Source organism: Polistes dominula, unplaced genomic scaffold (assembly GCF_049000335.1).
Source record: "Polistes dominula isolate Pdom_NZ unplaced genomic scaffold, Pdom_raw_medaka contig_20, whole genome shotgun sequence".
Classification (NCBI taxonomy): domain Eukaryota; kingdom Metazoa; phylum Arthropoda; class Insecta; order Hymenoptera; family Vespidae; genus Polistes; species Polistes dominula.
The window spans coordinates 7,122,362-7,139,490 of NW_028301147.1; the positions used below are offsets into that span (position 1 = coordinate 7,122,362).

General features: G+C 29.0%; 1 protein-coding gene across 4 annotated transcripts in view; it reads left to right on the forward strand.

Annotated features, from left to right (window-relative positions):
- The first annotated feature begins 355 nt into the window (after positions 1-355).
- Positions 356-17,129, forward strand: part of dsx (transcription factor doublesex) — a 78,128-nt gene continuing 61,354 nt past the window's right edge. The window contains exons 1-5 of one of the 4 annotated variants that reach the window (XM_089177309.1): positions 356-432; positions 2,178-2,240; positions 9,365-9,905; positions 10,131-10,362; positions 16,783-17,045. In XM_089177309.1, coding sequence (XP_089033435.1) covers positions 9,660-9,905; positions 10,131-10,362; positions 16,783-17,045 — 741 coding nt within the window. In that variant the 5' untranslated portion in view covers positions 356-432; positions 2,178-2,240; positions 9,365-9,659. The other 3 variants (XM_089177306.1, XM_089177308.1, XM_089177307.1) reach the window with 3 other exon arrangements.

Below are 17,129 nucleotides of genomic sequence, written 5' to 3' on the forward strand. Positions count from 1 at the left end.
CTCGTCATGCACTTCGTCGACGTGCCACAGCTACCAGTAGTGCTGTCAGATCGTGGGTAAATCTTACCCTCTCCCTGTGCCACTGGGATTGCACACAATGAAAGTTTTCCATGTCCGTGTGTTGGGATGTCGAGGAAAGCCGAGTGTAACCGAAGTTGGCGGGCACGCCGGAGTGGTACACTATGAAAGCGACTCATGTCCATGTGTTCGGACGACACGAGTCGCTTTCATAGTGTACCACTCCGGCGTGCCCGCCAACTTCGGTTACACTCGGCTTTCCTCGACATCCCAAACACACGGACATGGAAAACTTTCATTGTGTGCAATCCCAGTGGCACGGGAGAGGGTAAAATTTACCCACGATCTGACAGCACTGCCTACCACTGATTCTTACCAGTAAGTTACGAACCGTGCGAAGATGTGTATCGTTTTGTTAGTATTTTCTCTTTCATATCTTCCTTCTTGCTTACATTTGACCCACAAATATTCTATTCTCGTATTTGTGCCTTCTTCTTTCCTAATCTTCATTTTCCTTATTCTTACATTTGCATAATATTATTTATCATAATCAATAAATCAATTTTTCTCGCATGCCATGATTGGCTTATCAAACTTTTTTTTTCTTCTTACTTTGTTTTCCTATCTGAGTGTCTATTTATGTCTATCTGTCTGCCTGTCTTTTTCTATCCATTTATTTATCCATCTATTTATCTCTCACATACATACACTCTCACTTTTTATTAGTGTCTTATCTATTCTTTACATGGAGTGTCTCTTATGTGAAACGTGTTGCGTGAAGCGAATTACTTTCGTGCCATTACTAGCAGCAATCTGAGGTTTGATTATCTCGTCGTTTTCTAATTGCAAAAACGGTCTTGATTCGTATGACCTATCTGTCGCAGCATACAACCTGCCATGTGACAGTACGAAAACGTGCCGTGTGTCGTGTTTTTTCACAGTTATAGCAAAACATTTGGTTTACGTCGGGAATAAAATTTTATTTGTGACCCCAACGAACGTGTTCCTCTTGTTTATTCGTCGTTATTTAATTTTATTATATTTTATTTTTTGGTTTCCAGCAAAACGAACAAGGTTCTTCTATAGTTTTTTTTTTAGTCAAAGTTTTTAAGTGATTTGACGAATTTTTAAGTTTCCGTTATAATGCATTTCCCTCTCTTTCGTTCGTGTTTCGTGTTCGTCGCGCGTTTAGTCTCGCATGCATCTTAAATTCGTTCTTGGCTGAACTATAATGCGTTACTCTTTTTGAATTTCCGCCAATTGACAAAATAAAGTTTATTTCTTTGATTTAAATAATGTAAAAAATTGTTATAATTATGGATCAATAAGTTCAATACTGTTTTTATTAATATTAATTGATTATGAGTTTATTGCTATTCTTGTCAAATATAAACGATGTGATTCATCAAAATCCTATATGTAAATAATAAATTATATAAATTATTATTTACATATAGGAGACCATATACTTATTCAAAATATTAATAAACGATACTAATTAATGATTATACAAATGTAAACAATACTAATAATTGAATTATTTCTAATTGTACAAGTTTCAACAAACTAACTGATCGCTCTAACACGGTCTTATATAAGTCTAAATATATGAGAGAGATTAAATAATGTTTTTAAGTAACAACGCAAACTCAAATATGGCTATCGGTAAAGTGAAGTGTTTTTTTTCGATATATCAATTTAATAATCAGGATTTCAGCGTATGCAAAGATACCTTTTCAAATCAGGTGTCCGCGTTACTCAGCTTTTTCCTTAGGCATGTCGATACATTGCCAGTCTTTGACGATAATATGAATCAGCGCCGTCGATAACTATAATATATATATATATATATATATATATTTTTAAGAATAGCACGGACGATCACAATTAAAATAATACGTGTCCTTTCATTATGCAAATTTTCTAGGTTAGCACTCAAGGTGTTAAAACGAGCGCGGGGACGTCGAGAAACATTCTATTCCTTATTTTTTTGTTACAATAGCAAAATAACTAAAGATGCGAATGTGCGTGCGTTCTTTCTCCCTCCCTCTCTTTCTCTCTTTCTTTCTCGCTCTTTCTCGCACACAAATATGCAAATATATCTACTTTCCTTTTTTTCTCTTCTTTTATATTCTTCCGATTTATAAAATTATTTACAGGAGGATATTTTAGTCATACCCAATTTTCCTGCTCATACTACGTATATTGCTACGCAAAAGTTGGTAAGTGTAATTACTAAATACTGTTGCAGTTAGATAAACTAATCACCTATTCATATATCCGTTGTATATCGTCGTATATCGTCGTATATCATCGTATATCATCGTATTTGTTCGTATCACGTATTGAGGATTTTTATTTGATTTATTATTAATCGTGAAACTTGTACGTTATCCATTATCAAGTCTTAGTAGATTTTTTTTTGCATCGAGTTTTCTAATCAAAGAATGGAATATATCAAGTGGATTTATGAATTGTTTGGAAGTATATACGTTTCATTTTGAATATAAAGTCAGTCGTGTGAACGAGTCAATACAAATAATCTAAGTAACGTAAATAGGAAGATTTGTTAAATAGTACGTGTTAGTTATTTTCTAATAGAAGTTCAATCATTTTCAAATATTTTGTGTGTGTCTTCGGTTGTTGCGTGCGCTTTCCGTTGGATGCGCGCGCACAATACCACGAGAATGGAGCTCACGTGCTACATAAATCTTACATCCTTAAAAGAGACATTCGAGTCCGGCTGAAGGTTAAGAACATTGTATCGTATATAAAATGTATTCGCTAAAGTATCATTTTTCTTCTTCTTTCTTTTTTTTTTTGTAATTATCTATGTGTTTGCTTGTTTTTTTGTCTTGTTCGTAAGAAAATTTTAAATTCTTTTATGAGAAAATTTATTTATACGTTTTCATAGATTCAATACGTCTTATTTAAGTAATTTGCATACATATTTCATTTATTAAATTTTCTCATCGTTATTATCATATAAGTTATCATAACTTCATTAAAATATTGTAACATTAGCATATTTATAACAAAAAAGATCATTTTTATAATGAAGTAACCTTGATGATGTCAATTTATGTTAATATTCTTATTATTTTTTGCTCGTTAATAAGTTTTCTTACTATTATCATAATTAATTGCTAATACTTTTAACTTTAATATTATTTTGATATACATTTTTTTTCTTTATTTTTATTTTTATTATATCTCACCGCGTTGCAATAATCGTACTAGGTATTATTGCATCATAATCTATGTTTAATGTAATATTATATATCTTCGGAGAGATTAAAAATAAATAAAAATTAAAAAGAATATTTTGGAAAAAAACTTATTGTTGACCTATGATAAGAAGAAATGTCGAACAATGATACTTAGTTACTAGGTGCTCTTAACGGAGATTTTTCGAAAAGAAGGAAAGTTTACCTATATGTATACTCTTACACGTTGAAAGATAAGAACTACACAGAGAATATAATCTAGTAAAAACATAATCAAAGAGTATGCTTCTCTCTTTCTTTCTCTATTTTTCTTTTATTAGCGAGAATTTTACTGCAATTCTTTAGATCGATTCTATCGCATGGGTTTCAAATTTGCTCTTTTATCGATTCGTTCGTGTCACGATCTCAAAAACGATGACTCTCTCTCTTGAACTTTTGCTTTTGATTTGATTTTCTGTCCCTCTTCTATTTTTTTTCTGTATCTGTTTGAAGAAAAAGGTCTTTCTTCTTTATGTTTGGGACTCGTTGACCTTTCGAGCCTTTGATGGAAATTGCTTGAATATCAGAATATCTTAAATCACTCAATTTTCTTATTCATTTGAAAAAATTTCTGAACAATTTATCTTTTTATTATTCTTGAGTTTCTTCTTGTTCTTTTTTTGCCTTCTTATCTCTCTTGTAGTATGTCTGTATGTATTGGTTTCTTCGTTTTTCTTTCTATAATATATCTCGCTTTCTTTCTCTCTCTTTCTCTCTCTCTTCTATCTATTTGGTTACGATAAACTAAACTACAAAACCTTATGACATAGATTTTTACGCAATAGTTGGTTACGTTTCATCATCAACGTTACTTTATAACTGCAACAAACTGCCATATCCGCCATTGAGAAAAGTCGTAGTTTCGAAAGTTGTGTTTTAAATGTCTCGTTAAGGCAGGATTCTACTTTGTAATTTTTTTTTTTTTTGATTATTCGTAAGTAAATATATTTAAGAATACTCTCTGAAAATTTCAAAAAGATCAGAGAATCCTAACTGTACTTTTCTGTCCTTCGAATCTACCCGTGCGCTTCAGAAGGCATAGTATATGGTGTAGGTATCGCTGATTAAGCGTAAGTTAACGTTTTTCGTGATTTTTTACTTAAAAAAACTTTAAATGCGTTTTTCTCGGAATCACGTTTTTATACCGCGTGTTTATAAAATCTCCAAAACTAGATATTTGATTCGTCTGAAATTTTTACCACATATACTAACCGCTGGTAGCAGATTTATAAAAAAATTTTCATTTTTACTATTTTTTTTTGCAAAAAATAAGAAAAAAAAAGAGACTTTTTGATCATTTTTTTGCAACTGACGCTATTTTGTTATTTTTGCTTGTAAATGAAAAAATCTGCTACCAGCTGTTGCTGTAGTCTTTGTGAACATAAAACTATTCGAGTTTTTCATTTCATATAATCTGATCTCAAGATTTTATCAACATCGTAGAGGCTAGACTATTTTTAGGCGTTCTGTTCATGGGCCTTTCCAATATATATAGAGCGTATAAAATAAAATTTTTTAATGTACTTTAAGAGTATATTTATTAAGCACAACAAACCCTACATCAATATCTTTCTTAGTTTTCTAATAAAAAATTGACAAAAATACCATTTTTTTTCGAGCGACTAAAGTAGAATCCTGCCTTAAAGTACTACGTGATTATCGGCTTGGTCAAGTTTTATTTTTTAAAGTCACGTGAATAATTGAAAAGTTTTTAACGCGAACTCGATAGAACAACATCGTCAAGATTTAACGGTTCAAAGCATTAACGGAATTTATTTTCAATAGTAACAAATCATTTATTCGGTATTACTTAAATTGTCGAATACGATGGTGTAAATATTGTGGAGTTTACTAGAATGAATTTTAACTGATGCAATGTTAATGAGTAAAACGGTAAATGATAAAGTTCGTGCATCCTAAGTTAATTTGATATTTAATAATCAACGGATACGCTATCGAATTTTACTTTTATCTGCAGGTAGTGATAAACCGTTTACACATTTTTTATTATAATGATAAATAATTTTGACAAAAGCTCGATACGATTAAATAAAACGAAACAATTACTCACAATTTTTTTTTTTAATAAGAAACATTCACTTACGATTATTTTATATATTCTCTTTAAACTGATACTTTGTTCATAAATTTTAAAATTATTAGCTTGTTTATCTACTATCTTGTCGTAATTAAATAAAATATTTTATTGTACGAGACAAATATTTAGAATTTTTTCCAAATATTTCGTTTTTTAATCTTTCAAAGCACAGAGCTTAAATACTTGTAAGGTTAAACAAATTTCAAGTATTAATAAATGATCGAAATGGAAAATTTTTGAGGAGAAAGGTATCATTTGGCGTTTAGCTTTTAATGAAAGATCGATTTGTTACAATGAATATTTTTGGGAGCGATAAAATATGAGAAAAAGGGATTCTTTGATTTGATTAAGGTTAAGTAAAAGATAAAATAAGAGCAATCGATAACAGAATAGATACAGCTACTTAGAAAGAATTTCTCGTTTAGTAAATAAAATGAAGTTCATTTATAATTAAACGAAATCACTTGCTTTTTAATATGGAGTGACATATTTCACTCCAACTATAGTGATTTTATTCCTTTTGATGTTAGAATATATCCCTATTTTGTATAATAGAATCTACTCTTCATGATCAGCAAAATAATATATTTAACATGAATTTCAGTAATTATAATTCCCTTCTTCTTTTGTTTATTTCACTCGATGACAAAATAATTGTAAAGCGAACTTAATGAAAATTTGAAAAATGATACTTTTCTATTATAGAAATCTAATCGTCTTGGTAAAATAACGACCGAAAGACATTTAATCACAATATCATTTTTCTTTTTATTTTTTACTTATTATTAGATTTTCCTTGCAAATTGATTATTCATTCGCTCGTATTATATTTAAAATGTAAGCATAATGTATAAATGTTTGAAATTATTTTATTTGTAATTATTGCAAGCCGCGAATAATGTTGTTTTTTTTACGTATGTAATTAGTGATTCGCATGAAATATTTGATTTCAATAGACCACTAATTATACCATATCATATCGTGCATGTAATAATTTCGTAAAATTGATAAGATCTGAGGGATAAACGTGGTATACTTTTATTGTACACTTCCCAATGAGATTATAATAATCGAAAATAATGAGTGCCAGAGCAGCCGCTCCTCATAATATCAGCGATGTTATTATAGGGAAATTATACACGCATAATAAATGGTGAACAGTAGGGATACGTACTAACGTTACTTTTTATCAGTTCGACCTGCTATTTATCTCTACAATATCTACGAAAACCTTTTGTGTTCTTCGTCAACTTGAAGTATTTCAAATAAATGAAAAATTTACGCTTGAATAGAAAAAATCTACTAGCCAGATCAAAGTAATGTCAATCAATCGAGGATTAAACTTTTTATTTGAAATTATTATCTACAATTATTTGCGTTATTTAGCATTTTTTACTTGCTTGTATTCAACTTTAACAGATTAATTGGCTAGTTTTCTTGATAAATGTCACGGTTGACGTAGTAGTTAATGCATTAAAATGTTGTAATGTATTAGATTCGAAAACAGATAATACATCTATACGTTGCTTGTAGGTCTAAAGGCCAAGGAAATATGACATTGTAATGATTTGAATTGTGTGCGAACTAATGTAAGAAAATGAAAATTTTTCAGTAAAATTGATCGACAGTAACCGAGAGTACAAAGTTCGAAAATTATGCAGTCATTGATGCTTTGTTAATGTAAACGATGATCACACAATGTTATTATAATATTCGCCTTTATATCTTTTACGTTGAAAATGCTAGATAAATATACTACTAGAATTGCTTAATATATGAGTGCATAAATTACATTTAAATTTATCTATTCAAACTGCACAGATACGTTAATTCACTCAATTTTAATTTATAAAACACAAATCATATGCTTACGTTTTATATATTACATGACTATAAGCTCTAATATAAAACATTATGGGAGAGATATATATTTATGTAGTTTTATATGCAAAGATCAAGTAGAATAAAAACCTTGTAATACATATACATATATGTATAATTTCTATTGACACACACACACTTCTTTCTTATATTATGTATCGTACATTTGGTTTACCAGTTCGTTTTGTTCAGACATGATTTTTTATCTCATTCATCGTGTCTTTGAAGGATGGAATAAAATATTCCCTTTTAAAAAAAAGAAGGAAAAATACACTTTACAAGGAAAATCATTTAGTCGAAATTTACATATTTTTCTTTTGTTTTTTAATGCAACCACATAAAAACTCCATTATGTAACAAATTTTCAACAAAATTTAAATATATTTTTATGCATAAAAATTATTAAAAATAAAAAATAAAAATTAAATTTATTGAAAACCGTCTCGGCACAATAATTTAAATAATTCAACAATAACAATAAGTAAAGTTTTAATAATAAGTAAAAAAATTGAATTTAAATATTATTATTTGGAAAATATGCCGATCCTTTAACATGTTTTACTTTTCATTTCTTCGATTTTAATTGTAGATTGATAATACTCCATAACTTAACATTTTCACATCTATTATGTGGAAATCAGTAAAAAAAGTAATTACTTATGTCGCTGTTTGTTTGTATCGATTTCTCGTGAATAACATATTACCATGGGAACATTGTCCGAAGACGAAGTATGGATCGATCAATCGATAGCGTTTTGCAGGACGTAGGATGTTGCCGTCTCACTGTTGTGTTTGCATCGTAAGTGAAGTTAATGTAGCATTTGTGTTGGATAATTGCGTTTTACATGCTGCCTTCAGAGAAAGCATTTAAACCACCCTAACTTTGTGTCGGTTTCTTCGGCTAAGTAATACATTCTACTTCCCTCTCTCTATTTCTTTCTTTGCTTACGAATAAAATTTATAAATAACTTACAATTCGTATGTCTTCCTTCCTTGAATGTTACGCTCTTGGAATCCCTTAAATGCCACACTCTTGTACAATTAATACTTTTTTATTCTTTTACTTTATTTTCAAATAGAAAAAAAAACATTAAAAAAAAAAACAAATTAATCGTAAATTCGGTACGTTATTAAGGGAAAAGCAATCCCGATGTATTCTTATCCTCTTATTTTTATTGTACGTGTATTTCTTTTTCTTTTTAAAATTATTCTCGTTAAATATCGACCATCAAGAAAGAATGATCGTTCATGGCGAATAAAATGATCGTTACTCAACGTCTAACGAAATTACAAAGTATTTACTAAGAATAAGACCAGTTCATTATTTACATCTGAATTGCATGGTACGAAAATTGTTGACGGATACTGCAGCTAATGTATGAATTTAATCTTATGAGGTAAAGAGTCAAACATGGTCATTAAATGCCAATGATTCATTTGAAATGATCTTTTTAGAAGTAACTATTGTTTCTTTACAACTTTATTACAGTTGATGATAATATCTCTTTTACTTATAATACTTCATTTAATGCTGCAAATTTGTTTTGATTTGCGTTCTTATTATGAATGATTCAAGGCACGAAAAATGAACGTATGTATGCACTTAACAAATATATTCATAAATCATACTTCTCATTCTGCTCATTTTTAGATGGTTATTACTTTTATTTTCTTTTAGAAATATACTTTTTGAAATAAAATGAACAGTTTAGAAACATATAAATATATAGGCATATGTATGAGAATATTGACAAATCTTCGGCATGATTCTAATATCACATATGCAACAGATGGATCGACAAAATTTATCAGAGTTTTATTTTTTTTTATAGAACCGACGATAACAACTTGTTTTTCGAATATGTTTCAATATTGATCGACATAACAAATCAGTAATAATAATATCGAGTCGCGTCATATTTTTTTATTTCAATGTTTATCTCATAAAAGTTATTATTCGATAAGGTTTGAAAGTAAAATTAGTCTATCGAACTAGTTCTAAAATTTTTACAAGAAAGAATTATATAAGAATCGGTGATTAGTTACAAGATATCGACGATAATGGATGGATTATTTAAGATTCTTTACGAGTTTGTTTCAGATCTAAAAAAAGATCGTAAGGATCACTGATGTTTTATGCACGTTTGGAAATACAATATTAATTACAGAGTGCTTATGAATGACAATAAAGTTCGCCTAAAAGTTCTTAGTTAGTTTTCAATTCGGAAGTTATCGGTTAAGTTAAACAGAAAAAAAGAAAGTTATGAAAAAAAGGGAGGAAGAATAAATAGAAAATGCAACGAGAATAATAAATACGAATATCAAGAAAAGAATGTGACTGGCAATAGGAATCGATGAGTCCAGGTATTACCCTGTGATTCACGGTCAGTTTAAAAATGGATCACGCGAACCAAGCTATAACTAACCTTATGGAAAATAACGTGTCTCCGAACAGGACTACAAACTCGCAAGTAATGAGAAAATGCTCGCGATGTCAAAATCATGGATTAATAGTTCCTCAGAAGGGCCATAAGAGTGTCTGTATATACCGCAATTGTCCTTGCAAACGTTGTAAACTTTTTTCAAATCGACAGAGCACGAAGTCAAGACGTAATCGAGTAAGAACTCTCACTCAAGAAAAGGTAAGGAAAATCATTTTTATCAACTTCTTTCTATCCTAGGAATTATCGTTGCTATCTCGTCTTTAAATAATAATTCTCGAATGTCATAATTTGTCAAATCATTCTAACATAAAATTGTAAAAAGTATTTAAATTACAAGCAGTTAAAAACAATTCGTAAAAATTGTTGTCCCTGTTTTATGATTTTATGATCAAATCAATGAAGAGTTCTTTTTTTCATTGACAGGATTCAACGTCACTCTCAGTAGACATGTCCTTTCTCGGTTCGGGGCCACAATCCGTGAAGAATCTCAATGGAAATTACGACAGCAACAGCGGCGACTTGTCGGTCAGCAATCATGAAAACAACGAAACTCAAGACGGGAACAATGATGTTACTAGAATTAGTCCCTCAATGAATTCAGTATCTTCAAATCAGTTGCTTTCAGCGACAAAATCCTGGCTGCAATGGCGAAACTGTGAGTTCAGTTAAAATCTTTATTTTCTTTATCGATTCTAAATCTATTGATTATTATTATTATTATTATTATTATTATTATTATTATTATTATTATTAATTAGTGTTAGGAATTCGAAAGTTCATTGCCGCAAATATTAAATTCCGCCAGTGTTCCCATCCCTGAGCGCGACCCCTCTATTCGCGGTCTTCGTAGCCTATTTCCTTAAGATCCCTCTTAATATTGTTCTCCCTTCTACATTTCGGTCTAACCAAAATCAATTGATATGCATTTTAAAAACAAATTATATTTTATCTTATCTTCCTTAAAGTGAGGAATAATAGAAAATTATGAACTACATTAGATCCCGAACGCAAAGAACAGGCGGGAAGAAATGTTAAAAATAGTCTTATTATTTAAATGTTTGGTTGAATTGTTACGCAAATAATAAAATATCTGCAATGAAATCTCCTTAATATTTAGGTATTTAATAATAAAATTTGAACGTTTCATTATAGACATCCTTATATTTAACCGATCATTGAATGAAAACTTGGACATTCTTGCAAGAGGTCAAAATTTCGTTTTATCGTGCGAATTGATACGATAGATCTTCATTAGACTACTGTAACATTGTAACAATGTTATTTCGTACAGCGTCTCAGTCGTGTTATTCATCTCTTGAATCTTTTTTCTATACTTATTTTTTCCCATTAATTTAACCATGTTTAATTTTTTTTCGGATCATGATTTTATCATGATTTTAGATTTAACATGTTGATTTGCAATCACTCATGACACCATCATGATTACAAAATAAGTAATTATTGATAAAAACATTTGAAGGTTAATGGTGGACAAGTTTAAAGTGTCGATTCTCGATTGTTTTAGATTGGCCAACTGGCTTTTTGCCAGTAACGCATGAACGATTAGCAATTAATAATATTGTCTACTATTTTGCTACGTTACTTTCACCCTGCTTCTCTATGTTTATTTATTTTTTTTCGCGCGATAAATTATACTGTCATGTTATTTTTTATTTCTTTCGGTTCTGCTTATTAGTCTTGTATTTTTCAAATAATATCACATTTTTTCAAATCTATTTTTCTTTCTTTCTTTATCTTTAATATTGATTTATGACTCTTTTATATGTAACTACATATTTTCTTTATTAAAGAAATACTTTTTCATTTTCTTTGCCCAAAAAAAAAATATAGTAAGATAGTAGTATAGTAGAAAATAAACACCATCTCATATTGGATAATAACACAGCGAACGGCATGTAATAACTCAAGAATTTGCATCCCAATTTCAGACTGTTTTTGAGCGTTACTTCCTTAATTAACTTTTGAATTCATATGCTCGCCATAACATGGCAGATATGTTTAATTTCTCCTCTCATCCGTTTATTACCATGCACCTGCTTATCGATGAATATACATATATAGGTTGCGAAGCAAGTTTACCTACCTGTTGCACGCTCTGATTCATCTATTTGCTCTTCTTCCTCGTTTAGCTTGTTTCTCGGCTTATTTCTCTTTGTTTGGGTTTAAATTTACCTTGAACCAAAGATCTTTTCTTCTATTTTTTCCCCTCTTATCAGTTTTAATTTTTATTTCAACCTACGTTAATGATCTTTTCATGAGAAATAGGAAAGAAAAAAAATTATAATATTCTAAATCCTTAACATCTTATTTCTCTAAATATATTAGAAACAACTTTAAATATTTTTCCAAACATTGATCGATGATGTATTAGATTAAGAATTAGTGGTTTTTCTTCTAGTTGGATACTTTCATATGTTTAAATGGTTGTACTATGATTATTATAATTTGTAACAAGATTTAATCTTTTCAACGATCTACACAGTTTGCACGGCAATCGTTCTGATTTTATGTACGTTCTCTGTAATTATTCTGTAGTGAAGTAAAATTACGAGCAATGCGTACGATTCGTTGGATATAAATTTAAAGACACGTCAAAAACATAATTATGAATAGAAAGAATATCTAAGAATATTAGCAAATTTATACCTCATTGGATAAGAGTTTTTCCGTGTATGCATACTCTGTTACTTATGCAATTTTCTTATAATATTTTTATATTTTTCTCTGTCAAATATGAGCTTAGGAAAAAGTATTGATAAATTTTTAATAATCAAAATATTGAAACAAGTGACAAATGTAGATTCGTTGATTCACACAAATGTCTCGATAGTTTTAATCAGTCATTATTTTACTGACAATAAATAAAACTTTTATTTACTGTTGTGAAAAAAATTCAAAAGAAATTAGAAAGTTAGAGAAAGATTAAAAGAAAAAGAATTAAGCGAGCGTTACGGATATATGTCCATTCGTATCGTTGAGCTGCATAATTCCGTTGGTAAAAACTACATATTCTCATCCTTCTTATTAAAATACAATATATATATATATATATATATATACATTAGGGTGGGTCAAAAAAATAAATTATTTTTTTTTCTTACAAGTAACACGGAAAAATGGGTTGCTAGACACCTTAAAAAAATTCTCACCAAATATGAGCTCTTAATTTTAATAGGAAGATCCTCCGCATCGCAGTTTTTTATTTTTTTTCTCAGTCCAATAGAATAAAATTCATACCTCATCATTAATTGATTGTACAGAAAAATGTTCTGGAAGAATCTTGTAGGAAATTTAATGCTCTACAAAAAAGGTATATTATATATTTTTTCCGTAAACCTCACCATTTCAATGATATTGAAGATTTAAGTTTAATTATTTTAAGACAAATTTCATTTTTGTTTATGAATTTTATAACTCGACAATAAATGACTATTATAAAAGGTCCAATACAAATTTTTGTAGGAAATTAACTGCTCTATAAAAATGGTGTCCTATGTTTTGGCGATTAAATTAAGCGTACAAAAGATATTCATCATCAAACTTTTTTGTTAGAGAGCATCAAAAAAATTACCCTACTTGCAACAAAAAATTGTTTGAAAATTAATAACTCAGTTGAAAATTGAAATAAAAAACTTTTGATAAATAATGTACAATTTATTTTTTTAAATGTAGACAGAGATACTTACACATAAAAAAAAACTTGAAAAATATTTTGCAGTTTCTCAGTTGATAACAACTAAAATTCGTGTAAATTTTCTCAAAACTTATAAATTCAATTTAAATTGAAATTTTTTGAATATCTAATCAAAAACTTTTAAAATCAGTACACATGAAAGTTTGATGATGAATATCTTTTGAACGCTTAATTTAATCGCCAAAACATAAGACACCATTTTTATAGAGCAGTTAATTTCCTACAAAATTCTTCCAGAACATTTTTCTGTACAATCAATTAATGATGAGGTATGAATTTTATCCTATTAGACTGAGAAAAAAATAAAAAACTACGATGTGGAGGATCTTCCTATTAAAATTAAGAGTTCATTTTTGGTGAGAATTTTTTTAAGGTTTCTAGCAACCCATTTTTGCGTGGCACTTGAAAAAAAAAGTCATTTTTTTGACCCACCCTATAATATACATATATATAAAATATATAGATTTCCTTTTCTCTTTCTAACGTTCTTCTTTAACCGCTTATCTCTTTCTCTGTCTCTATACCTTTTTTTTTCTATCAAACTTGTCATTCTTCATTTCCACTTATTTTTTTATTTCTCTTTTAATATTTTCATTTTGCCAGTTTCGTTAGCGATTAGAAACGGACGAAGACTTTTCGTTTTAATAATCTTTTATCCTTTTCTTTTTTATCTTTTTCATATTCTTTCTTTTACCGACTTTATCAAAATTCCGATTTATTACGATAATAGTAGAATGGTATTAAAGTTCTTTCACACCTAACGATCGATTTATCACAACGATTGGTTGTCGATCAAACAACTGAAGTGGCAACTAATTTTATTGGGTTGTTTAAAAGTTTTATAAATTAATACAAATAGGCAATAACTAAACACTTTCTTGGATGTTGTTCTTATGAAGTAAAACTGACCGAAAAAAAGTAATACTTTTCTCAATCAACCATCCAGTACGATTGGTGAAATTGAAAATAATATTCTACTCGGAGTCAGTTTGATTACAAATCAGACAATTTGTTGCTGTCGTTTGCCATTCCATGTAACTGTTGACTAGTATGTCGATAGTAATTCTGTCGTAGAAAAGCGAAGTGATTGATTCTACATTAAAAATTTTATAACAACTTCTATCTGTCAATCGTTTAATCATTTGCCGTGAAAATACCTTTAAGTATGTTTTGCATTGTTGATGAAAATTATAAGCGACTATTAGATTTAAGAGAATGTATGATTTTACATATTTAGTTGCGATAACTACGAACGATTCACAGCTGACTTTCAAGTCGCCGTGACCAATGGAATACATTGAATCAAGTGCACGCGTTCTCACTATGAACAACTTTCTTGTATGTCTGATATTGAACACTAGCGGATTTAGCTTTCGAGGAGCCAGAGGTTAGCCGATATCAAAATCAGAAATTATTATGTTCATCCTTGTAACATAAACTAAGCTGATTATAGGAATAATGAGTTCTTATATTTTTCTTATTTTTTTTATCTTTTGGAAGTGTTACCCTATCATTATAATTATTTTTTCGATGTACAATTTGTTCTTACAATACTAACCAATTCAAATTGTCGACAATTTATCGAAGCTTCCCACGACTTTTATATTAATGACAGAAATAATATTATATACCAGTGTACAAGATATCTGTTATTCATCTTTGTTTTTCTTCCATGTCTTATTCCTTGTTGTTTCTTTTGCTTTTTGTACATTAATTCTGCATTTCTTAAAAGATAGTGTAGAGACTTTTCAACTATTTATGAGATGCAATTTGTGCTGGCGTAAAGAAGATATCTCAGTATAATGATTGTTATCAAGTTTTATATCATTTTAGAAAAACTCTATTTATTTTTTATAAGATTTTTGAAATTTAAAATATGATAATATGTAACCAGTAAATTGACATAGTTTGAAATGTTTTAGATTTATTATAATATTTATTAGATAATAACATTATTTGATCGATTGTTATTATTCATCTTTTCGTAAAGATTACAATGAAAATAAATTTTTTTTCAGATTTAATGTTCGTATTTAATAATCATTAAAATGGATTTTTCGGTAAAAAAATTTGTCAGCAAATCATTTCGCTGTACTGAAAAGTAATGAGGTCAAATAATTACTGAATAAATTATAATGATAAAGATAGTGAAATTTCTTTCATTATAAACCAATTAAGAACAAAGGATAGTATTCAAAGAATCTTATTTTAGTTAAAAAGATTTCATAACTTGCATGCAAATTCTTCGTTATATACGATGCTCATAAATTGTTTCACTCAATTTTATCAACTTTTTCTATTAATTGTATTGATAAAAGGAATTTTAGATGAGTGCGGATGCATAAATTACATCTCTGTGATATATAACTATTATCGTATAACTCAACATCATAAGATGTAACTCATTCAACTCATATATCGATATTTGCAAGTATCAAGTAAAACGTGCCCATTTTATAAATACCCATATCTTTAGTGAATTGCTATATACAAAATATCCTGTAATGTTGAACGATCTCAACTGAAAGATCATTATTATTCAATGAACAACGACGTCTTGTTTGTCCTCATTCAAATATGAACTCGGCTTCGTTTTTTCCTCATTTTCTTCACATTTTAATTAGCTATTTTCTTAATTTATTTCAATCGTCTTTGAGTCTTAAGAAAGGAAAATATTATTATTCGCAGTAGTCGTACGATGAATGATTTAGTTCCTGTAGAATAAAAATGATTCTGTCTTACACTCATATTCGCCACATGACGAAAGACATTTATCATTTTCCTCAATCTTTTGAAATCGTTTTCTCATAGCATATAAATTAAATAAGATTAACAATTAACGTTTATCGTCATAATTATTATTATTAGTATAATTAAGTTAATCAAGGATCTTTACAACTAAACACACCTAATTTATATAAATTAACATAATTAGTAAATTGCATAAAAATATATTATGTATAAAGTGAAACTTTGTATCAATTTTGCAGCAATTCAATCGGTGTCTTTTTACCAAATTTAGTATTTATTTATAAAGTAATCATATATCTCTTATTCTTCGAAATAGTCTCACCACGATCAATTGTTTTCGATGATTTCGGTTCATTTTTCAGGCAACTAACAAATTTCTTGACGTAAAGAAGATAGCGATTTGAATACAATAAATTTAATATCAAATTAATTGTTACATCTAATAATTAATAGAAAATTATCCTCCTCGAAAATTTTAGTTGCAAGGCTGTACATTTTCTTTTGTATTATTTAAATTTTTTTCGAATATTGTTAAGTAAAAATTATATATAGTAAGTTGATAATGTTGATAGAAATAAAATAGATTTATATCGATGACATTTAATTCAGGGACGGATTCTAATGTATTTTTGAATGCATCTTCGGATTCGAACACCAGTAGTACCAACTGGCGTACCGTACAGAGGTGCACACTCTGCCGCAATCACGGTGTTGTCAGTTCTGTTAAGGATCACAAGAGGTTTTGCTATTTTAGAACATGTCAATGTAAATCTTGTTATAATACCCGTAAAAAACGGAAAGAATCGGCGAAAAATACCGCAGATAAAAGGGCAGCTGCCCAAGACAAAAAATATATGGACAACATCCGTGAGGTAAGTAACGTATTGATTCGTTTTTTTATCTATATTCAATTTTATTTCTATTAAAATGTACGTTTAAAGTGTACATTGTTTATT